The 25,003-nt window shown below is 48.8% G+C and overlaps 1 protein-coding gene across 1 annotated transcript; it reads right to left on the reverse strand.

Moving 5' to 3' along the window:
* Nucleotides 1-617: 617 nt before the first annotated feature.
* Nucleotides 618-5,799, reverse strand: LOC308148209 (urokinase plasminogen activator surface receptor-like). Its single transcript, XM_080521653.1, has 9 exons — nucleotides 5,696-5,799; nucleotides 4,651-4,761; nucleotides 3,799-3,966; nucleotides 3,587-3,709; nucleotides 2,763-2,912; nucleotides 2,262-2,369; nucleotides 2,043-2,189; nucleotides 1,461-1,577; nucleotides 618-1,299 (listed from the first exon to the last, which is right to left on the reverse strand). Exons 1-9 carry the CDS (start codon nucleotides 5,742-5,744, stop codon nucleotides 848-850), a joined length of 1,425 nt encoding a protein of 474 aa, XP_080377779.1. The 5' UTR covers nucleotides 5,745-5,799; the 3' UTR covers nucleotides 618-847.
* Nucleotides 5,800-25,003: the final 19,204 nt, after the last annotated feature.

Raw genomic sequence — 25,003 nt, forward strand, 5'->3', positions numbered from 1 at the left:
AAAAGTCCCAGACTAAACCCAGTCCTTTCACAGTAAAAGTCCCAGACTAAACCCAGTCCTTTCACAGTAAAAGTCCCAGACTGAACCCAGTCCTTTCACAGTAAAATTCCCAAACTAAACCCAGTCCTTTCACAGTAAAATTCCCAGACTAAACCCAGTCCTTTCACAGTAAAATTCCCAGACTACACCCAGTCCTTTCACAATAAAAGTCCCAGACTACACCTAGTCCTTTCACAGTAAAAGTCCCAGACTGAACCACATTCTCCAAAGAAAATGGCCGAAATTGCTCCACTTGAAAATTGCAAAAAAAATTATTAAAAATCACAAAAAATTAGATTGTTCCTCTTCCTAAAACTGTTGCAAACTTTGCTCCACTAGCTAATATTGTTGTTTACATTGTTAAAGTTGCTAAAACTGACAGAAATTGCTCCACTTGCTAAAGTTGCTCTGCTCGTCTCAACGCTCTTTTGGAATTGCTGCGTCACAATAATTCACATTACCCAAATTATGACGCTAACGTTAGCCGCTGTGACGAACACAGAGCTCGCGTCATGCTAGGCTAACTTAGCTACTTACTGAGCAACATTTTATTTAGGGAACAACACAGGAAACAAGAGTGCGGATAAAAGATGAACTTTTATTGATTAAAATATGAACATTTACAGAGCATGTTGTAGCTAGCATGCTAAAAGTGCTGCTTGCCACGAGACTATATACAGAGTTCAGCATGGAGGCGAACGTAAACAATCTTCCTGTGCTAATATGTTCAAAATAAGTTAAATCAGAGAGTACATGAGTCTGTTAGCTTTAGCTGGTTAGCTGGTTAGGGGGTTAGCGGGTTAGCGGGCTACCAGGCGGCGAGCTGCTGCAGCAGCAGCTGCAGGAAGAGCAGCAGCTGCTGGCAGAGGAGCAGCAGCGGCTCCAGCAGCAGCTGCTGGTCGGCGGGACACAGCAGCAGGTAGGACTGCAGCTGCTGCAGGTACAGCAGCACCTGCTGCACCAGCAGCAACATCTGCTGACTCAGCACCGCGCTCTGGTCCCCGCCGAAGTCGCCGAAGTCGCCGAAGTCGCCGGAGTCGGGGAAGAAGCCCGGGCCTTCGGTGGAGGTGGGCGGGGCGGCGGTGGTGGTGGTGGTGTCGGCGGCCCGGTTGGGGTCGTTGCACCTCGTGCCGCTGCAGCAGGACAGCGGCTTGGTGAGCTGCGTGTTGGAGAGCAGCACCGACTCCAGGCTGCCCGGGGCGCCGCACACCGCCTCCGTGGCGCAGCCCAGCACCGGCGTAGAGGTGCCCTCCACCGTGCCTGGTGGGAATACCAGATGAAACAAAGAATTCAGGAAAACAACAATGACAGACGGGCTGCCCAACGTGGAGGCGCCATCACTGTACAGCATCTTTTTATTCACCACATTTTGTTTCGACTTTATTCTCCGTCGGGTGAAAAAAGAGGCTGTAGTTGCTCACCGGCGGTGGAGAAGCAGCGCGTCTCGTCGCCCTGACACGGGACCAGCAGGTTGCAGATGCTCGTACCCGGGATGCAGATGTGACACAGGATTCCGTTGGGGGAGCCTTGCACCGGAGCTGGAACACACGGGCCCACGTTAGCCGCGGAGATGACCTCCGGGAGGCGGCGATGGCGGGGGGGGGGGGTCTAATAAGGCTTATCTTATCTTAGCTTATCTTATCTTAGCTTATCTTAGCTTATCTTAGCTTAGCTTAGCTTAGCTTAGCTTAGCTTAGCTTGTCTTGTCTTGTCTTGTCTTGTCTTGTCTTCATCTAATCGTTTCTTGTCTTGTCTTGTCTTGTCTGATCATTTCTTGTCTTGTCTCATCATTTCTTGTCTTGTCTTGTCTTGTCTGATCATTTCATGTCTTGTATTGTCTTGTCTTGTCTTATCATTTCTTGTCTTGTCTTGTCTTATCATTTCTTGTCTTGTCTTGTCTGATCATTTCTTGTCTTGTCTTGTCTTGTCATTTCTTGTCTTGTCTTGTCTTGTCTTATCATTTCTGGTCTTATCATTTCTTGTCTTGTCTTGTCTTGTCTCACCTGTCAGGGTGGCGGAGTTGCAGCCGTCGCCACGGCAACACTGAGCGCCGGCCAATTCCGACGAGCTGCCGATGTCCACGGAGAGCAAGGAGTCGCCCTCGGCCGGGCAGAGCGACGGCCGGCCGCAGCCTCGGTAGATCCGCCCGTCTGGGGAACGCACCAGCGTCGGTTAGCGCACAGCGAAGGGTGAGCTAGTAAGTTAGCCAAGCTAGTACGTACCTGCGTACGTAGCCGTGAAGCATTTGTCGACGTTGGCGTCGCAGTCCACCTCGGACGAAGCCGCACACGTCGCATCCGTCGGGTCGTCACACTGCAGACAGCGACGGACTGCCGCGGGGGAAACGGTTAGCTTAGCACAGCTAGATGCTGAGAAACACCTGCTAGTCGACGCTAACACACTGCTAATAGATGTTAAAAGCTGCTAAACATTAGTATGTCATGTATGTCAATGCTAATTGATGCTAAAACAACTAAATAGTGCTAATAAAGGCTATAAACAACTCGACATTGCTACTCGATGCTAAAAGTGATAAATATTGCTCATAGATGCTAACCAATGCTACAATGCTACTAAAAGTGACAACTAAATACTGCCAATTTATGCTAAATGAGCTAATTACTGCTAAATGATGCTAAAAACGGCTAAAACCTCCTGACTGGTGATCAAACTGAAGCCGGTGGGGCTAGCGGCGCTAGTGGCATTAGCAATTTAGCGCTCACGTTGTGCCGTGGGGGCGTCGGTGCACGTCGGAGTCTCGGAGACGGTTCCCAGTTTCTCCAGGAAGGGAAGACTCTCCAGCTTCTGCGTGGCGCCGCAAACGTTGTCAGAACCGCAACCGTACACTGTTGAAACCTCGCCAAGCTTGAGCACTGGGGGGGGGGGGGCACAGAACACAGGCTAAGAAAAGCTAATAATAGCTCAAATTGCTAATAATAGATAAAGTGGCTAATAAGAGCTTATCATGGCAAAAACAGAGCAAATTAAAAATGTAAATTAAAAATGACAATAATAATAATAATAATAATAATAACAATAATTAACAATGACTAAATAATAATTAAAAATGACTAAACAATAATTAAAATGACTAAACAATAATTAAAAATGACAAAATAATAATTAAAAATGACTAAACAATTATAAAAATGACTAAACAATAATTAAAAATGATGAAACAATTATTAAAATGACAAAATAATAATTAAAAATGACTAAACAATAATTAAAAATGACAAAACAATTATTAAAATGACAAAATAATAATTAAAAATGACAAAATAATAATTAACAATGACTAAACAATAATTAAAAATGACGAAACAATTATTAAAATGACAAAATAATAATTAAAAATGACTAAACTATAATTAAAATGACTAAACTATAATTAAAATGACTAAACAATAATTAACAATGGTCAATAATACTCAGCAATGCTAATGATAATTTCTTCTGAACGTAGCTAAAACTGATAAAAACCAGCACGCCTAGCATTAGCGTCAGACGGAACAAGCCCCTGGTACTCCGGCCCACAGCGACTCACCTTCGGCGGTGAAGCAGGTGTCCTCGTCGCCGCGACACTCCACCGTCGCCGTGCACGTAGGGTCGCTGCTGTCGCAGCCCGGGCAAAAGCGCCGGTTGAGCATGTGCTCCGACGCCTCGGGAACTGAAAACACAGGAAGTTAGCGCGAGCTAAATGCTAAGTGTCGTTAAAAACAAACAAACAAACAGAGACCCGTGAACCGCAGCACTCACAGGGAACAGTCTGGTCGTTGCATTTGGGGGAGTTGCAGCATTTCACGTCAGCTAGCGAGTACTCGTCGCCCACGCTGCTGGAGAGGGTGCGTTGCCCCGGAGACGCACACAAGCTCCGCCCCACGCAGTCTTTGTAGATCCGCATGATGGAGTGTTCCGGAGATTCCACTGTGGAGGGAGCGGAACACCGTGAGCGGGGATCACGGAATGTTCTCTTAACTGTTCTACTAATGCTAACTGTTCTATGAATGCTAACGGTTCTACTAATGCAAACAGTTATACTAATGCTAACTGTTCTATGAATGCTAACGGTTCTACTAATGCAAACAGTTATACTAATGCTAACTGTTCTATGAATGCTAACAGTTCTACTAATGCTAACGGTTCTATTAATGCTAATGGTTCTATTAATGCTAACGGTTGTAACTAACCCTAGCTGTTCTATTAATTGCTTTATTAACGCTAACTGTTCTATTAAAAAAATTATTTTAAAACTTAAAAAAATATATTTTAAAAACTTAAAAATGTTTTTTGACATGAATTAAAAAAACACAATATTAAATATACTTTTTGAAAACTTAAAAAAACTAAAAATTAAATAGAATGCAAATTTCAAATACATATTTGAGAGAAAAAACATTTCAAAAGTAAAATAAATTAATAAAACATTTCAAAAGTAAAACAAATTAATAAAAAATACTTAAAAAATTTGTCAAATATATATATGTATATTGTAAAAACTTAACGAAAATGCTTATAAACTCTGCTTTAATTGTTGTTTTTTTAATGTATAACAAGCGTATAAAAAAACCTAATTTAAACGTACAAGAAGACGTTAAAAGGAGAACTTACCGATAACGGATGCAGTCATGCACATTTTGCCCCAGGGGCAAACAATGTCCTCCACCAGGGTGCATTCTGGGTCGTTGGGATCCGTACAGTGTTTACACAGCAGGGCGCCCACTGGGAAGCAAACAACGGAAATATGAAGCACACAACTGGGAATTCCTACATATTCCAGGAGGGGAAGACAAACAACTGGGAAGTCTTAAAATTACAAACCAAGAAATTAATTTTAATGAACGTTATATAACTTCCTGTAATGTATTTGATTTACAATTGTCTTTTATTTAACTTTTATGTTTTATTTTAATTCTACAATTTTATTTAAATGTAATTAATTTAATCTTATATAATAAAAAAAAAAAAAAGTGAGCAAATTCTACCAGGAATGTTTTACTTAATGCTTGTTTTTCTATGTATTTCAATTTAATTACATTTAAAATCTAATTAAATGTTTTAAAATTTTAAAGTTTTTTTTAAAAATTTGAATTATTTTTTTTCTATATTTTATACATTTAGTGTGGAAGAGGAAGAGGAATTAGGAAAACAACCTGGGAATTTTAATGTTTCAGGAGAACTCTGCTCTTTATAAATGAGGGAAAAAACCAACATGAAATTCTTTCTAGAGAATTTTCAATGTTTTGAAGTGGGAGCAGAAAACAAACTGGGAATTCTTAAATTCCTACGCGCTGAACAGAACAACGGAGATTCCTTAACTTTTGCAGGAAGACAAAAGAATTCTAGGAATTCTTTTTATAAAGTGGGACCTTCAAGTCTTTTCAAGCGAAAAGGGGAAAACAAACTGGGAATTTGAAGAGAAATGAAAAGAACAACTGGGAATTCTGAATTTCCCAAATGAAGCGATTGAAAACCGAAGTGGAAAAAGTTCCCCAGGAGACAAAGAACTGAATCCCCGTTGGGCCGGGAAATGGGTGGGGAAAAAACCCTAACCCAGAATGCTCCAGGTGATTTTCAAATTAAAAGACATTCCCGGTGTGGAAGGGACGAACGGGGAGAAATTCCCAGTTGGAGCGGAGAATTGCTGGGGACTCACCTGCGGCGCAGACGGCGGAGAGCAGAGTCAGACGGATGAGGAGCTTCATGATGGAACGTCGCAGCGGTGGAACTTCGCAGTGACGGAACGCCGCGCCGCGCGGCCCTCTTATGGCCACGCCGCCCGGGCGCGGCGCCGCTCGGTGACGCCGTGTCCTTTTGTTTCCGTCAACACTGTTTGTGGAACAATACGTCCTTGAAGCATTCCAACTGTAATTGTTTTGTTCCCGCCCAGCAGAACGTGATGAAGATTCCTGACCGCGCCTTGCCTTCCAAAGAAAGGTCGGGCAAGGCAGCCGGAGCCACGCCAGCAAGCTCACACCTGCAGGCCGGCAGGGAATGGAGGCACTGTCACGTAAATACATTTTGAAAATATAGAAATGACCACATAGATTTTAGTTTGACACTCGATCACTGCAACTCATTAAAAAGCACAAAAAAACTTCCAAATTATGACATTTTAGTAGCAAAACAAAACTTAAAAAAAAAAAAGAAAGAAACTTTTCAATTCAGAAAATTGTTAAATACAAAAATTAAACACATGAAAAATTAAAAAAAAAGATTTAATAAGCATAATATACTTAAATTACAAATTAATTAGAAAAAAGTGAAAATAAGCATAATCACGTCAATACATTTAAAAAATATAGAAATTACCACATAGATTTTAGTTTGACACTCGATCACTGCAACTCATTAAAAAGCACAAAAAAACTCCCAAATTGTGAAATTGTAGTAGCAAAACCATTAATTTTTTTTACAAAAATATTAAAAAAAAGAAACTTTTCAATTCAGAAAATTGTTAAATACAAAAATTAAACACATGAAAAATTAAAAAAAAAGATTTAATAAGCATAATATACTTAAATTACAAATTAATTAGAAAAAAGTGAAAATAAGCATAATCACGTCAATACATTTAAAAAATATAGAAATTACCACATAGATTTTAGTTTGACACTCGATCACTGCAACTCATTAAAAAGCACAAAAAATAACATTTTAGTCGCAAAACAAATTTTTTCTTTTACAAAAATATTTTTAAAAAAAGAAACTTTTCAATTCAGAATACAAAAATTAAACACATGAAAAAAAAAAAAAAAAAAAGATTTAAAAAGCAAAATATACTTGAACTGAAAGTTGAAATTACAAATTAATTGTAAAAAAGGAGAAGAAGTGTACAGTGAATGAAGCTAATAATCAAAACTTAAAAAGAATTGTTTTTATTGACTGTTTTTAATGAAAAAAAAACAACTTTCAAACAAGTTAACTTAAAATGAGAAAATCTCTGGAAAGCTGAATATACTCAAACATGGATCAGACTTTTTCTAATAAAAGAAAAAGCAAACAAATGAGTTCTTGTGAAGAACCGATGAGGAAGTTAAAGTGGCTCCACCGGATCACAGGTTATCAGGAAGTAATCAATTACTCAGTAAAGACACAATAAAGGTTAAAATATTACAATAAAGGTTAAACTAACTATGATTAGGGTTAGGTTACCCTAATAATCCTCACTCCAACCCTAACCATATCTTTATATCAATGATGTATAAAGAGCATAATAATAATAATAATAATAATAATCTGTTTTAGTTTTAAAACTTTTTAAAACGTTTTAAGCTTGATCGTTTAGCATTCGGGCAAATGTTTGATATTGAAACATTCTAGCTTTTATTTTGAATATTCTAATCTATAGATGAGATATTTTAGTCTTTATTCAAGATATTTTAGCCTTTATTTGAGATATTTTAGCCTTTATTTGAGATATTTTAACCTCTATTTTAGATATTTTTGCCTTTATTTGAGATATTTTTACCTTTGTTTTAGATATTTTAGCCTTTATTTTAGATATTTTAGCCTTTATTTTAGATATTTTAACCTCTATTTTAGATATTTTAGCCTTTATTTTAGATATTTTAGCCTTTATTTTAGATATTTTAGCCTTTATTTTAGATATTTTAGCCTTTATTTTAGATATTTTAACCTTTATTTTAGATATTTTAGCCTTTATTTTAGATATTTTAACCTTTATTTTAGATATTTTTGCCTTTATTTGAGATATTTTTACCTTTGTTTTAGATATTTTAGCCTTTATTTTAGATATTTTAGCCTTTATTTTAGATATTTTAGCCTCTATTTTAGATATTTTAGCCTTTATTTTAGATATTTTAGCCTTTATTTTAGATATTTTAGCCTTTATTTTAGATATTTTAGCCTTTATTTTAGATATTTTAACCTCTATTTTAGATATTTTTGCCTTTATTTGAGATATTTTTACCTTTGTTTTAGATATTTTAGCCTTTATTTTAGATATTTTAGCCTTTATTTTAGATATTTTAACCTCTATTTTAGATATTTTAGCCTTTATTTTAGATATTTTAGCCTCTATTTGAGATATTTTAGCCTTTATTTTAGATATTTTAGTCTTTATTCGAGATATTTTAACCTCTATATTAGATATTTTAGCCTTTATTTTAGATATTTTAACCTCTATTTTAGATATTTTAGCCTTTATTTTAGATATTTTAACCTTTATTTTAGATATTTTAGCCTTTATTTTAGCCCATTTAGCCTTTGTTTTGGTTTTGTAGCATACATTTCAGCCGTTCTATTCTTTTTTTAACCATCGTCTCCTTTATTCCAGCTTTTTATCCTTTATTTAAACTATTTTAGCCATTCTTTATTTAGCTGATAGTTAACTCTTGTATTTCCTGTATTTCAACCGTGGTTTTTTTTTAGCACGTGGGAAAAAAAAAAAGAAAAATGTTAAAATTGCTAAATTATTAGTGGAAACAGGTGGAATACCGGCTCAGTAAAACACAGAAAAGTAGGAAAACTCAGCGGCCCGTGAAAATAATACACAATAGGCTAAAAATAGCTCCAAACAAAAGAAGCTAAAATAAGAAAGGCGTGAATTGTGTAAGAGGCTAAAACAAAGGCTCCTCCCTCTAGCGTCAACGGAACGGTTCCAGTGTTCGGCTCGTCACCATAATTGCAGAAATGAACTTTGAGTAATTGTGGGGGCGTGTCCCTCATTGTCTCCAGCGTCTGTCCCTCATTGTCTCCCACGTCTGTCCCTCCCGCACTTCGTCAATACCACAATTAGACAGACTCATCGTCGGCACGCCCGCGTGACGCACCGTGTGTTTATGGGCGGTGTGGGCGGTGTGGCCGGTATGGGCGGTTTGGCGGTATGGCCGGTATGGGCGGTATGGCAGAGCGGTCGAGGTTGCAGGTTCGATCCCGTCTCAGCCTGCCCACATGCCGGAGTGTCCTTGGGCAAGACGCTGAACCCTGAACTGTGTGAATGCAGAGAGAGAGAGAGAGAGAGAGGTTGGTGGGGGTCGGAGGGCCGATGGTGCAAAATGGCCGCCTCGCCTCCGTCAGTCTGTGGCTACAGACGTAGTTCACCTCCGCCCAGTGTGGGAGAAATGAATCACGCAATGTAAAATGTCCTTGAGTGTCTAAAACACTGTGTATTATTTTTATTATTAACAATTAATGGCTCAGATTTTCTTTCTTATTTTTCTTTCCTCACGTTTCATGAAGGAATTTACAGAATATTCCCTCGAGTCACTCTGATGTAAATCATGTAACTTATTTCAGTTATATATAAAAAAAAAAAAAAAGAAACTTTTCAATTCAGAAAATTGTTTAAAAAATTTTTTTATTCAGAATACAAAAATTAAACACATGAAAAATTAAAAAAAAAAAAGATTTAAAAAGCAAAATATACTTTAACTGAAAGTTGAAATGACAAATTAATTAGAAAAAAGGAGAATAAATGTACAGTGAATGAAGCTAATAATCAAAACTTAAAAATAAGAAATGAACAACGCAATGTAAAACGTCTTTGAGTGTCTAAAACACTGTGTATTATTTTTATTATTAACAATTAATGGCTCCGATTTTCTTTCTTATTTGTCTTTCCTCACGTTTCATGAAGGGATTTACAGAATATTCCCTCGAGTCACTCTGATGGAAAACTTATTTCAGCTGAAAGCTGGAATTGCACCTGCAGCCCACAAACCATTTTAATGAAACAAGTGAGACTTTCATTCTCATTCTTGAGGCTCATGTGTTTTACTAGTTGTCCATTGGAATGGTCTTTTAAATGGGCGTGCAGTGGAGGAGGTCTTTAAACCCAGAGGTTCCACAGGGGTCTGTTCTGGCGCCGCGCCAGTTTGATGCAGAGCAGCGATGACGCGTCTGAAAATGCGAAAAAGTGGATGAAAGCAGTAAATTGTCAGCAGCTGCAGTCGTGTGGCGAGGAAACTGTGGGGAAAGGAAAAGTGCAGCGTGGCGGTGTGGAGTGTTAGCCCCGCCCCCACCCGGCGCCAAGCACCTATAGGCCGCCAACATGGCCGCCGCTGGTCGCCAGGTCGCTGGTCGCCAGGTCGCTGGTACCAGGTCGCTGGTCGCCAGGTCGCTGGTCGCCAGGTCGCTGGTCGCCAGGTCACTGGTCGCCAGGTCGCTGGTCGCCAGGTCGCTGGTCGCCAGGTCACTGGTCGCCAGGTCACTGGTACCAGGTCACTGGTCGCCAGGTCGCTGGTACCAGGTCACTGGTACCAGGTCGCTGGTACCAGGTCACTGGTCGCCAGGTCGCTGGTCGCCAGGTCGCTGGTCACCAGGTCACTGGTCACCAGGTCACTGGTACCAGGTCGCTGGTTGCCAGGTCGCTGGTCGCCAGGTCGCTGGTCGCCAGGTCACTGGTACCAGGTCGCTGGTCGCCAGGTCACTGGTCGCCAGGTCGCTGGTCGCCAGGTCGCTGGTCGCCAAGTCACTGGTCGCCAGGTCACTGGTACCAGGTCACTGGTCGCCAGGTCGCTGGTACCAGGTCACTGGTCGCCAGGTCACTGGTACCAGGTCACTGGTCGCCAGGTCGCTGGTACCAGGTCACTGGTACCAGGTCGCTGGTACCAGGTCACTGGTCGCCAGGTCGCTGGTCGCCAGGTCGCTGGTCACCAGGTCACTGGTCACCAGGTCACTGGTACCAGGTCGCTGGTTGCCAGGTCGCTGGTCGCCAGGTCGCTGGTCGCCAGGTCACTGGTACCAGGTCGCTGGTCGCCAGGTCACTGGTCGCCAGGTCGCTGGTCGCCAGGTCGCTGGTCGCCAAGTCACTGGTCGCCAGGTCACTGGTACCAGGTCACTGGTCGCCAGGTCGCTGGTACCAGGTCACTGGTACCAGGTCGCTGGTACCAGGTCACTGGTCGCCAGGTCGCTGGTCGCCAGGTCACTGGTACCAGGTCACTGGTCGCCAGGTCACTGGTACCAGGTCGCTGGTCGCCAGGTCACTGGTCGCCAGGTCACTGGTCGCCAGGTCGCCAGGTCACTGGTACCAGGTCGCTGGTCGCCAGGTCACTGGTCGCCAGGTCACTGGTCGCCAGGTCGCTGGTTGCCAGGTCGCTGGTCGCCAGGTCACTGGTCGCCAGGTCACTGGTCGCCAGGTCACTGGAACCAGGTCACTGGTCGCCAGGTCACTGGTACCAGGTCACTGGTACCAGGTCACTGGTCGCCAGGTCGCTGGTACCAGGTCACTGGTACCAGGTCGCTGGTACCAGGTCACTGGTACCAGGTCACTGGTCACAGTGATGGAAACAATACAGATGTTTTCCAGTTGACATGAAGAGATTTGAGGTGGTTGAAGTTTAGCTGGATTCACCGTTCATTGTTTCCTTACTGACCGCCGTCGCCAAGCTAATGCTAATCATCTCCAACCCTAACCCTAATGCTAACCCAAACCCTAACCCTAACCTTACCCTAACCAACCCTAACCCTAACCCTCAACCTAACATAACCCTAACCAACCCTAACCCTCAACCTAACATAACCCTAACCAACCCTAACTAACCCTACCCCTCAACCTAACCCTAACCTTAACCAACCCTAACCTTAACCAACCCTAACCCTTCCCAACCCTAACCCTAACCAACCTTAACCCTAACCAACCTTAACCCTAATCAACCCTAAACCTAACCTAACACAGATAGACCACTGTCTTCACTTGTTCTTCTCCACCTCAGATTTTAGAACTAGTCTGTATTCTTATTCCTAAAGAGGAGCTACTGTGTGTGTCCCTCATGTCCCTCGTGTCCCTCGTGTCCCTCGTGTCCCTCGTGTCCCTGAACTCACCGTCGACCCGGGTATGAGCCCAGCTCCGGGAGATTTTCACAAACTTTAGCAGTTTGTTCAAATCACACCAGGAAGAGAGACACGCCCTCGAAGGTCGTCTGAAGTAGATTTGCTCTCGTGGAATAAGACTGACGATTGCTTGCTGAAGTGCAGCGCGTCACAGCAGGGGGTCCAGAGACCAGGGGGTCCAGAGACCAGGGGGTCCAGAGACCAGGGGGTCCAGAGACCAGGGGGTCCACAGACCAGGGGGTCCAGAGACCAGGGGTCCACAGACCAGGGGGTCCAGAGACCAGGGGTCCACAGAGCAGCTGACGTCTAAACCCAGAGTATGTTGACCCTGACATGAGGGAAACTCTGAGTTCTCCAGAAAGAGAGCTGAAGTCAGTCACCATGGCAACAGACTGTGAACAGCACCCGCTTGCTGTCGCCATGGTAACAGACTCTGTTACCATGGCGACAGCCATGGAGACCATTTCTGAAGACATTTGTCAGGAGTTTCAATTACGACCCGAAGAAGCAACTGAATGAATGTTTCTTTTATTTGATGGCCGACATCAATTTAAACTCTGAAAGTAAAACCAAAGTGAGGTGCGGTTATAGGAAATGGTTGTTTTATATTAAAGTTTTAGCAGCTTGACGTCGCCTTTATCCTGTCGAACTGCAATCGATTGAATTTCACACGTTACACCTATTTATTCTGTCTCCCTGAATTCTGCCATGTGACGTCGGCGCGTCGCTCCTCCGCTGCTGCAGCGTAGGAACTTTACTGTGAAAGAACTGGGGGTTTTTTCAGTCTGTTGCCATAGCGACCGGTGGTATCGGGGGCTCCATTGATGGAGCTTTCTATTGTGGTCTATTGTGGCTGTGCGCTGAGCTTCGCTCAAGGTTCACGCTCTGATCCGCTCCTCTGGAACCAGAAACTCAGAGTCCGGGAGAGACTCAGAGTTTGTTCAACCTCCTTTCGGCTCGTCAGAGTTCTTGATCTGATCGTTCTCGTTCTAATTGGAACGAGAATAAGAATGTGAATGATATAAAAACGAAGCACCCTGGAAATCACTGTCAAACATTTGTTGATCTGTTAGGGTTCCAGAGAATTGTGGGTCGGACGGAACAGGACGGGGACACTTCTGTCACGAAAACCCTGCTGGGCAAGGCACAGCGCCATCGCGTGGCTCAACACTGCCTCTGCAGGCCGAATGTACGTACTGCATGAAAACACTGAGCTCGTTTCATTCCACACTCTGTGACCGCAGCGAAGAAACTCTTTGAAGTGTAAATGTAAAGGTGATCATAGCAAATTATTACCACTCAGGATGAAACCGGACTGTATAGATTAAATCTTATTTATTAATTACCTTGTATACATCTTATATATATATATGTGTAAATATGTATTTATATTGTATACACTTCGTATTAGTTCAGTCATGTGCTTTTAAATGATCACAACATATTTGATGTTTGGTTCGTTTCGTCTCAACCGGTCCTACAATTTGTCCTCGTGACCCGTCCCTCTGAAGACAGGACACCTGTCCTGCAGGCGTCCCTACATCAGAGGTTCTACTGTATCTCTACCTGACTGTCTGTTTAGATCATCCATAGTCTGCTTCTCTGAGCGACTCTTGAACTATTTAGTTCAAACTGCTGCTGAGAGGCTGAATCCTCCAGGTGGGATTAATCAAGTCTGATCTCATCTAATCAGATTCATTAATCCGGTCTTCAGGGATCGGTTCGGCAATTACCGCAGGTCTTTTCCACCGCCTGTCCTGTTAGTTTGGATCATTTGTGGAGAGGAGGAATTTTAAAAGAAGATTTTTAAAAGAGGATTTTTAAAGCTCTTTGAACGTCTTCGGTGTTTCATCTCTGATTCCACGACGGAATCCTTGATGATCCACGATGATGAGAAATGTGTCTGAAAGCAGCAAAATCTCAGTGTATGAACTTTATTGACAATGTTTCTCAAAATGACTTTGATTCTGGTGAACTGAGAGAAGAAGGTCCAACGTTCTGCTGCCGTGACGACCAGCTGGTGGCCGGCAGCTCCTTTCCTGAAGAGCAACGTCACCCACAGTCGGTCTGGACGTCACGACCAGGCGGGGGCCAGGACCGGGGCCAGGATGGGGGCCAGGATGGGGGCCAGGACCAGGCCTGCACGGGGGCCAGGATGGGGGCCTGCCGTCTCGGCTGACGGTCTTCCTCTCCCAGCGCCTCCACCCTCAGAGCTTTCCCTGGCTCCGTCACAAGCCAACCCCCCCCCCCCCCCCTCCCCACCGCCCCCCCACTGCTTCCTGGAGAGCGTCCAGCCTCCAGGCCAGAGGCTGTGAGCAGAGGAATGGAGGCGTGAGGCAGACTGGCTCCGGTCCAGCTCCACTGGAGGAAGAGGAGGAAAGCTGTGTTTGTTTGTCAGGCCCCGCCCACACCAGCCAGAACCATCTTTCTTCTCCACGGGGGGGAGGGGGGTTGGGGGGGGGGGCGGAAAAAAAAAATCCCATCCATGAACACGACTCAACGCCAGGCTTCAGGGCATGTAGTTCACCTGCCTGGCCTCTAGGGGCGCTGTGACTCACCAAACACACCAAAAATAAAGACGAACACAAGGAGCACATAGAAATGTAGAAGTAGACTCCTGCTCATAGATTCTACATAACTCTGACTCCTATAGGTCTATGCTGGAAGACTAAGTGCTGAAACATTTATTTATGTTCATGGTCGAATTCACAAAATCAAAAGTCACCAAAGTGTCGCTTCAACACCTCAATGTCAAGAGATCAAAGAAACCTGGTTTTAACTGGGACATTGTGCCGTCCACTCCAAAGTGTCTCGCTATTGGACCGCTGTCCAGAGTGTCTCGCTATTGGACCATCGTCCACATCAGTGTCTCGCTATTGGACCGTGGTCCACATCAAAGCGTCTGGCTATTGGACCGTCGTCCACATCAGAGTGTCTCGCTATTGGACCGCCGTCCACATCAGAGTGTCTCGCTATTGGACCGTCGTCCACATAAAAGTGTCTGTTATTGGACCGTCGTCCACATCAGAGTGTCTCGCTATTGGACCGTCGTCCACATCAAAGTGTCTCACTATTGGACCGTCGTCCACATCAGAGTGTCTCGCTATTGGACCGCCGTCCACATCAGAGTGTCTCGCTATTGGACCGTCGTCCACATCAAAGTGTCTGTTATTGGACCGTCGTCCACATCAGAGTGTCTCGCTATTGGACCGTCGTCCACATCAAAGTGTCTCACTATTGGACCGTCGTCCACTCCAAAGTGTCTTGCTATTGGACCGTTGTCCACATCAAAGTGTCTGTTATTGGACCGTCGTCCACATCAAAGTGTCTCACTATTGGACCGTCGTCCACATCAAAGTGTCTCACTATTGGACCGTCGTCCACATCAGAGTGTCTCGCTATTGGACCGTCGTCCACATCAAAGTGTCTCGCTATTGGACCGTGGTCCACATCAAAGTGTCTGTTATTGGACCGTCGTCCACATCAAAGTGTCTGTTATTGGACCTTGGTCCACATCAAAGTGTCTCGCTATTGGACCGTGGTCCACATCAAAGTGTCTGTTATTGGACCGTCGTCCACATCAAAGTGTCTCACTATTAGACCGTCCAGCTCTTCTGTTGACGATATTGTGCAGCAAACGTTTCCTGCAGGCTGAAGCCCAGGCCGTCCTGCTCTCTGAGTCTCGTCGTCCTCCAGCTTCCTGTCTTTTTTTTCCCCAGAGAGGCGGAGAAAAGCGACACGACACGCTCCGCCGCTATCGGCGCTGTCATCAACAACGTCTCCAGCAGAAACGATCTGCACGGCGTCGGGAGGGAGGACAAATCCCGGCGATGGCAGAACGACTGAGCCGCACCGCCCTCGTCCTCCTGTTGTGTCTCTGCTGCTGAGCTCCACCTACGTACTGCAGAGACGTTTGAAAGGAGGAGAGAGGGAGGAAGAGATAGAGAGACATCTGTTGGCTTCCATTGTGTCTGGATGACTCCCCGCCCCCCCCCCCCCCCCCCCCTCCAGCTACCGCCAACACACTACACCCGGCACAACATGCACGCCGCTCATGTCTTTGCACGTCTTGAAAGCTGAACTGGCAGAAGAAGACGAGGCACAGCGGCGGCGGCCATGTGTGCTTTTTCTCTGAAATGTTCCCAGAGTAAAGACTCCAGATGGAACTCAGAGGCTACGAAGAAAAAAGAACTCCTACGATCAGGCTGAAGCCTCCGCCGCTCGGTGGGAGAAGTCCTGAAAGAGACGCCTGTCCAGAAGACCTGGAGGAGACCCACATTAGGGTGGAGACAACCTGCAAACTCCACCAACAAACTCCTGAACACACTTAAATGTCAGATACTGAAAGTGAAAGTCGTCCTGAAGGACAGACAGACGTCGTCCACATGTGACGTCTGGCGAGCGTCGTGTGACGCCTGGCGAGCGTCATGTGACGCCTGGAGAGTGTCGTGTGACGCCTGGCGAGTGTCGTGTGACGCCTGGCGAGTGTCGTGTGACGCCTGGAGAGTGTCGTGTGACGTCTGGCGAGCGTCGTGTGACGCCTGGCGAGTGTCGTGTGACGCCTGGCGAGTGTCGTGTGACGACTGGCGAGTGTCGTGTGACGTCTGGCGAGTGTCGTGTGACGCCTGGCAAGTGTCGTGTGACGCCTGGCGAGTGTCGTGTGACGTCTGGCGAGCGTCGTGTGACAACTGGCGAGTGTCGTGTGACGTCTGGCGAGCGTCGTGTGACGCCTGGAGAGTGTCGTGTGACGCCTGGCGAGTGTCGTGTGACGTCTGGCGAGCGTCGTGTGACGCCTGGCGAGCGTCGTGTGACGCATGGCGAGTGTCATGTGACGCCTGGAGAGCGTCCTGTGACGCCTGGAGAGCGTCATGTGACGCCTGGCGAGTGTCATGTGACGCCTGGAGAGCGTCATGTGATGCCTGGAGAGCGTCATGTGACGCCTGGAGAGCGTCATGTGACGTCTGGAGAGTGTCATGTGACGCCTGGCGAGTGTCGTGTGACGCCTGGCGAGTGTCGTGTGACGCCTGGCGAGTGTCGTGTGACGCCTGGAGAGCGTCATGTGACGCCTGGAGAGCGTCATGTGACGCATGGCGAGTGTCATGTGACGCCTGGAGAGCGTCATGTGACGCATGGCGAGTGTCATGTGACGCCTGGAGAGCGTCATGTGACGCATGGCGAGGGTCATGTGACGCATGGCGAGCGTCATGTGACGCCTGGAGAGCGTCATGTGACGCCTGGAGAGCGTCATGTGACGTCTGGCGAGCGTCATGTGACGCCTGGAGAGCGTCATGTGACGTCTGGCGAGCGTCATGTGACGCCTGGAGAGCGTCATGTGACGTCTGGAGAGTGTCATGTGACGCCTGGCGAGCGTCATGTGACGCCTGGAGAGCGTCATGTGACGCATGGCGAGTGTCATGTGACGCCTGGCGAGTGTCATGTGACGCCTGGCGAGCGTCATGTGACGCCTGGAGAGCGTCATGTGACGCATGGCGAGTGTCATGTGACGCCTGGCGAGCGTCATGTGACGCATGGCGAGTGTCATGTGACGCCTGGAGAGCGTCATGTGACGCATGGCGAGTGTCATGTGACGTCTGGCGAGTGTCATGTGACGTCTGGCGAGTGTCATGTGACGCCTGGCGAGCGTCATGTGACGCCTGGAGAGCGTCATGTGACGCATGGCGAGTGTCATGTGACGTCTGGCGAGTGTCATGTGACGTCTGGCGAGTGTCATGTGACGCCTGGCGAGCGTCATGTGACGCCTGGAGAGCGTCATGTGACGCATGGCGAGTGTCATGTGACGCCTGGCGAGTGTCGTGTGACACCTGGAGAGTGTCATGTGACACCTGGAGAGTGTCATGTGACGCCTGGAGAGTGTCATGTGACGCATGGCGAGTGTCATGTGACACCTGGAGAGTGTCATGTGACGCCTGGAGAGTGTCATGTGACGCCTGGAGAGCGTCATGTGACGCATGGCGAGTGTCATGTGACACCTGGAGAGTGTCATGTGACGTCTGGAGAGCGTCATGTGACGTCTGGAGAGTGTCATGTGACGCCTGGAGAGCGTCATGTGACGCCTGGAGAGCGTCATGTGACGCATGGCGAGTGTCATGTGACGTCTGGCGAGCGTCATGTGACGCCTGGAGAGCGTCATGTGACGACTGGCGAGTGTCATGTGACGCCTGGAGAGCGTCATGTGACGTCTGGCGAGCGTCATGTGACGCCTGGAGAGCGTCATGTGACGCCTGGAGAGCGTCATGTGACGCATGGCGAGTGTCATGTGACGCCTGGAGAGCGTCATGTGACGCCTGGAGAGCGTCATGTGACGCATGGCGAGTGTCATGTGACGCCTGGAGAGTGTCATGTGACGCCTGGCGAGTGTCATGTGACGCCTGGCGAGTGTCGTGTGACACCTGGAGAGTGTCATGTGACGTCTGGAGAGCGTCATGTGACGTCTGGAGAGTGTCATGTGACGCCTGGAGAGCGTCATGTGACGCCTGGAGAGCGTCATGTGACGCCGTCGCAGATGGTGAGACGGCGTTTCACGTTCTCATGACGATGATTTGTTGCTCTTGTTTGAAAGAGACGCTTGGTGTCACACGGCGAAGCTGTCCGATCCGGACGCGTCTCCAAACAATCGGCCACAGGAAAAGACTTGAAGATGGAATTCTGAGCAGGAGGTCAAGCAGCTCCAGTCCTTATGTTCCAGAAAATTATTAAAAAAAAAAAAAAAATGCAAAATGAAGCAGTTTGCTGGCCTTGCAGGAGCCATGTGCCGACCAGACCCACTTCCTGACATACTTTCAACTGCGTGGTTGTCAGGAGCCCCTCCCCTCTGGCCTCACTGATCCCAAACTACCAAACAAACTACCAGACTTTATAGTCTTCTGCTCGCAGGAGACGAGTCTGCTGTGGAGAGCGTCAGGACGAGCTGCAGATCGTTTTCTCTGATGGGTTCTGGGTGGAGCCTTGGGGGGTCTGAGCCTTCATGACCTCCGTCACCACAAAACTCAACTGTCCACATTCTATCCAGATTAACAGAGACGGATGTGATCAGGGTTTTAAAAAGAAATCTCCGGTTTTTGGGGGGAATATTTTGATGTGATGTCTGAAATGTTAAATATTAATATACACGTAGCAATACTCGCTCTGGAAGGTTCCTGAACGGACTGGACCTGAGACGGTCTGAAGAGTCTCCACCAGGACTGGACCTGAGACGGTCTGAAGAGTCTCCACCAGGACTGGATCTGAGACGGTCTGAAGGGTCTCCACCAGGACTGGACCTGAGACGTCTGAAGAGTCTCCACCAGGACTGGACCTGAGACGGTCTGAAGAGTCTCCACCAGGACTGGACCTGAGACATCTGAAGGGTCTCCACCAGGACTGGACCTGAGACGGTCTGAAGGGTCTCCACCAGGACTGGATCTGAGACGGTCTGAAGGGTCTCCACCAGGACTGGACCTGAGACGGTCTGAAGAGTCTCCACCAGGACTGGACCTGAGACATCTGAAGAGTCTCCACCAGGACTGGACCTGAGACGGTCTGAAGAGTCTCCACCGGGACTGGACCTGAGACGGTCTGAAGAGTCTCCACCAGGACTGGACCTGAGACGGTCTCTAGAGTCTCCACCAGGACTGGACCTGAGACGGTCTGAAGAGTCTCCACCAGGACTGGACCTGAGACGGTCTGAAGAGTCTCCATCAGGACTGGACCTGAGACGGTCTGAAGAGTCTCCACCAGGACTGGACCTGAGACATCTGAAGGGTCTCCACCAGGACTGGACCTGAGACGGTCTGAAGAGTCTCCACCAGGACTGGACCTGAGACGGTCTGAAGAGTCTCCACCAGGACTGGACCTGAGACGGTCTGAAGAGTCTCCACCAGGACTGGACCTGAGACGTCCGAAGAGTCTCCACCAGGACTGGACCTGAGACGGTCTGAAGAGTCTCCACCAGGACTGGACCTGAGACGGTCTGAAGAGTCTCCACCAGGACTGGACCTGAGACGGTCTGAAGAGTCTCCACCAGGACTGGACCTGAGACGTCCGAAGAGTCAAAGGACGTTTGCATCATGATGTCCAGAACACAAAGTCCATGAACCATGTAGGTTGTGACCGGAGGCCAGAAGACCTGGAGGAGACCCACATTAGGGTGGAGACAACCTGCAAACTCCACCAACAAACTCCTGAACACACTTAAATGTCAGATACTGAAAGTGAAAGTCGTCCTGAAGGACAGACAGACGTCCTCACTCATGTTGGACGATCGGCTTTGTATGAATCCACGAGGTCCTCAGGTAAACATTCCATCGCCGCTCGTTTGATGCGGAAACTTGCACGTGACCTCAGACTTTCTCGACAAGCCTTCCCCAACAGAACAACGGCGCTCGCCGCCGCGTGCCAAGCCGCTCTTTGTACGGAGCCTCGGGATCGGCTGAAGCTGCAGGGATATTTCCTCGCGCGGTGCCATACTTTGCGAGGAGAACAAAGTGTAGTCCGCCGGTCTCTCGGGGGCAAAGAGACTCAAACGCAGAAAGACAAAAAAAAGAAAAAAGCCCGGCCTAGTTGGAAAAAGAGGCGTGAAGATGAGCGCGGCGGCTGGCTTAGCGGCGATTTTACATGCATCACTTTCAGGGTCGACCCAGCTTGGCTTATCATGAAAGGGTTCCTCTGAGACGTCCTCTTGGAGGACATCAAAGACCTTCTGTGGTGGAGATCCAACTCCAGAGGGATCAAATGGAAATAAAAAAAAACCCTCACCTTCCTTTAGTCCTTTAGCATTTGGCAGCGGCTGCCGGGATGATGAACACCGCGGCGCTCAGCCGGCACCGCAAGCCTTTTTTTTTCCCCATGGAAGGCGTAGCGACGTCGACGGCGGTCGGCGTCGTTCCGTGAAAAGCCACCGGGCCTCGGCCACAGCTCCAGCACCTCCTCCGTCAGCGCCACGATCGGCTTCCCTCTACAAACGCAGTCTGTCCGGACTGCCGAGCTGAACTGGAGTGGAATAGTTTAGCGGCCTGGCGAGTGTCATGTGACGTCTGGCGAGCGTCGTGTGACGCCTGGAGAGTGTCGTGTGACGCCTGGCGAGTGTCATGTGACGTCTGGCGAGTGTCATGTGACGCATGGTGAGTGTCATGGGACGCATGGCGAGTGTCATGGGACGCATGGCGAGTGTCGTGTGACGACTGGCGAGTGTCGTGTGACGTCTGGCGAGTGTCATGTGACGTCTGGCGAGTGTCATGTGACGCATGGCGAGTGTCATGGGACGCATGGCGAGTGTCGTGTGACGCATGGCAAGTGTCGTGTGACGCCTGGCGAGTGTCGTGTGACGTCTGGCGAGTGTCGTGTGACGCATGGCAAGTGTCGTGTGACGACTGGCGAGTGTCGTGTGACGCCTGGAGAGCGTCGTGTGACGCCTGGCGAGCGTCATGTGACGCCTGGATAGCGTCATGTGACGCCTGGCGAGCGTCATGGGACGCCTGGAGAGTGTCATGGGACGCCTGGAGAGTGTCATGGGACGCCTGGAGAGTGTCATGTGACGCCTGGAGAGCGTCATGTGACGCATGGCGAGCGTCATGTGACGTCTGGCGAGTGTCATGTGACGTCTGGCGAGTGTCATGTGACGCCTGGCGAGTGTCATGTGACGCCTGGAGAGTGTCATGTGACGCATGGCGAGCGTCACGTGGCGCATGGCGAGCGTCACGTGACGGCTGGCGAGCGTCACGTGACGGCTGGCGAGCGTGATGTGACGCCTGGCGAGCGTCACGTGACGCATGGCGAGTTTCATGTGACGCCTGGCGAGTGTCATGTGACGTCTGGCGAGTGTCATGTGACGCCTGGCGAGTGTCATGTGACGCCTGGAGAGTGTCATGTGACGCATGGCGAGCGTCACGTGGCGCATGGCGAGCGTCACGTGACGGCTGGCGAGCGTCACGTGACGGCTGGCGAGCGTGATGTGACGCCTGGCGAGCGTCACGTGACGCATGGCGAGTTTCATGTGACGCCTGGCGAGTGTCATGTGACGTCTGGCGAGTGTCATGTGACGCCTGGCGAGCGTCATGTGACGCCTGGAGAGTGTCATGTGACGCATGGCGAGCGTCATGGGACGCCTGGCGAGCGTCATGGGACGCATGGCGAGCGTCATGTGACGCCTGGCGAGCGTCATGTGACGCCTGGCGAGTGTCATGTGACGCCGTCGATCAGCAGACGGAGAGACGGCGTTTCACGTTCTCTGATTTTATCGAGACTCAATTCTGTTCTGACAAAATATCAGGAGGAGGATGATTTGTTGCTCATCAGCACAAAACTCTGAGCTGTGCTACATGCTACATGCTACATGCTAAAGATTTACAGGCTCACACACCAGCAATGCTACATGCTACTGCTAGTAGCAGGAGAAAAACACTCAAACACTCACATGGAGAGAAAATACACAAGTACACAGAAGCAGAAGTGTGTAGAAGCTGCCGCTGCAGCACATGAAGCCGCTGCAGCACATAAAGCCGCTGCAGCACAAAAAGCCGCTGCAGCACATGAAGCCGCTGCAGCACATGAAGCCGCTGCAGCACATAATGCCGCTGCAGCACATAAAGCCGCTGCAGCACAAAAAGCCGCTGCAGCACATAATGCCGCTGCAGCACAAAAAGCCGCTGCAGCACATAAAGCCGCTGCAGCACATAATGCCGCTGCAGCACAAAAAGCCGCTGCAGCACATAAAGCCGCTGCTGCGGAGCCAACAGTCGGAAACAGATACTGTAATTTACCAAGTGCAGATCTGCACTTCACCGCCGCTAATGCTAGCCTGCTGCGCTGAGCCACAGCAGGGGGGCGTGTCTCTGAACGCTGGAGGAGGAGCCACTGACACCGCCGTGCAGAACCGACACTCATCAGTCATTCAGAGTCACAGTTAGGGTTAGAGTCATTGAAGTCCAGATGGAAGGACGGCCTTCACCTTCTCACTGTCTCACCGTCTCACCGTCTCACCTTCACCTTTTCACCTTCTCGCCGTCTCGCCGTCTCACCGTCTCACCTCACTGTCTCACTTCACCGTCTCACCGTCTCACCTTCTCACCGTCTCACCATCGCACCTTCACGTCCCACTGTCCCACCGTCTCACCGTCTCACCATCTCACCATCTCACCATCTCACCGTCTCACCTTCACGTCCCACTGTCCCACCGTCTCACCGGGTCATTTCACTGTCTCACTGTCTCACCGTCTCACTGTCTCACCTTCACGTCCCACCGTCTCACCTTCTCACCGTCTCACCTTCACGTCCCACTGTCCCACCGTCTCACCGTCTCACCTTCTCACCGTCTCACCGTCTCACCTTCACGTCCCACTGTCTCACCTTCTCACCGTCTCACCGTCTCACCTTCACGTCCCACTGTCCCACCTTCTCACCGTCTCACCTTCTCGCCGTCTTGCCGTCTCACCGTCTCACCTCACTGTCTCACTTCACCGTCTCACCGTCTCACCTTCTCACCGTCTCACCATCTCACCTTCACGTCCCACTGTCCCACCGTCTCACCGTCTCACCATCTCACCGTCTCACCTTCACGTCCCACTGTCCCACTGTCCCACCGTCTCACCATCTCACCGTCCCACTGTCCCACTGTCCCACCGTCTCACCGTCTCACCATCTCACCTTCACGTCCCACTGTCCCACTGTCCCACCGTCTCACCGTCTCACCATCTCACCGTCTCACCTTCACGTCCCACTGTCCCACTGTCCCACCGTCTCACCGTCTCACCGTCTCACCATCTCACCTTCACGTCCCACTGTCCCACCGTCTCACCGTCTCACCATCTCACCGTCTCACCTTCACGTCCCACTGTCCCACTGTCCCACCGTCTCACCATCTCACCGTCTCACCGTCTCACCGTCTCACCATCTCACCGTCTCACCGTCTCACCTTCACGTCCCACTGTCCCACTGTCCCACCGTCTCACCGTCTCATCATCTCACCATCTCACTGTCTCACCTTCACGTCCAACTGTCCCACCGTCTCACCGTCTCACCATCTCACCTTCACGTCCCACTGTCCCACTGTCCCACCGTCTCACCGTCTCACCGTCTCACCATCTCACCATCTCACCATCTCACCTTCACGTCCCACTGTCCCACTGTCCCACTGGCCCACCGTCTCACCATCTCACCTTCACGTCCCACTGTCCCACTGTCCCACTGTCCCACCGTCTCACCATCTCACCGTCTCACCATCTCACCTTCACGTCCCACTGTCCCACTGTCCCACTGTCCCACCGTCTCACCATCTCACCGTCTCACCATCTCACCTTCACGTCCCACTGTCCCACTGTCCCACCGTCTCACCGTCTCACCGTCTCACCGTCTCCCCGTCTCCCCGTCTCTCTTCACTTCCTCCTTCGTTCACTGACCTCGAGTCCAGAAACAGTCCAGAGCCTGGAAACCCTCCAATTACTCTCTTTGAGCCTCAAGTGTGTGTCCATGTATGTTCCTGTGCACTCACATGTCCCCCACCTCCACCCACCTCCACCCCCCCACCCCCACCCCCCCCACCTCCACCCAGCGCTGCTCCAGCTTCAACTCCAGAACCCCAGACTTTTTAAGAACACGAGCAGCACAGATGAAAGTCCTGTTCTTCCCCTCCCTCCGTAATTCTAGTGTTTCTTGTCCACTACGTGTCATTACAGGGAGCTGCATGTAGTTATTTGTGTCCTGCGGCCGGATACGCCAGCACAGAGGGAACCCATTTGTGTGGGAGGCGTGTCGGGACAAAGGAGCCGCCCGGTTTCCCGTCGGTCGGCCTGCAGGCATCTGGAAGCCCTTGTCCTGTGGGGAACCCGGCAGCCACAGGGTTCCACTGGGTTCCACTGGGTCTCCTGCTCTGCTTCAGTCAGACCTGAAGACAACCTGACGGAGCGGCGGGCGTCTGTCCTGTGAGGACAAGTATCACGTCGCCGTTTCCCCTCGGTGGAATCATTCGGGTTCCTGCAGTTGGCAGGAAGTCCAAACCAAACGATGTCACACATGTTTTTAACGCTCTCACTGCGAAAAAGCTCACTGGGAGATTCTGGAGATATTCTTATTTGGTCCGAAAGATTTAATTGCTACGGTTGTGTTGATTTAGAATGTCGACGCCATGGCGACGCTTCACTCAGCTGAAGATGCTGAGATTCTCACCGGGATGAGA

Source organism: Blennius ocellaris (genome assembly GCF_963422515.1).
Source record: "Blennius ocellaris genome assembly, contig: SCAFFOLD_61, whole genome shotgun sequence".
Classification (NCBI taxonomy): domain Eukaryota; kingdom Metazoa; phylum Chordata; class Actinopteri; order Blenniiformes; family Blenniidae; genus Blennius; species Blennius ocellaris.

Coding starts and splice junctions, on each gene's coding strand:
- LOC308148209 (XM_080521653.1), bottom strand. CDS start 5,744: ATGAAGCTCCTCATCCGTCTGACTCTGCTCTCCGCCGTCTGCGCCGCA. Junction 4,762..5,695: donor CTCCGCCGTCTGCGCCGCAG/GTGAGTCCCCAG, acceptor TTTGCTTCCCAG/TGGGCGCCCTGCTGTGTAAA. Junction 1,578..2,042: donor CAACTCCGCCACCCTGACAG/GTGAGACAAGAC, acceptor CGTGTGTTCCAG/CTCCGGTGCAAGGCTCCCCC.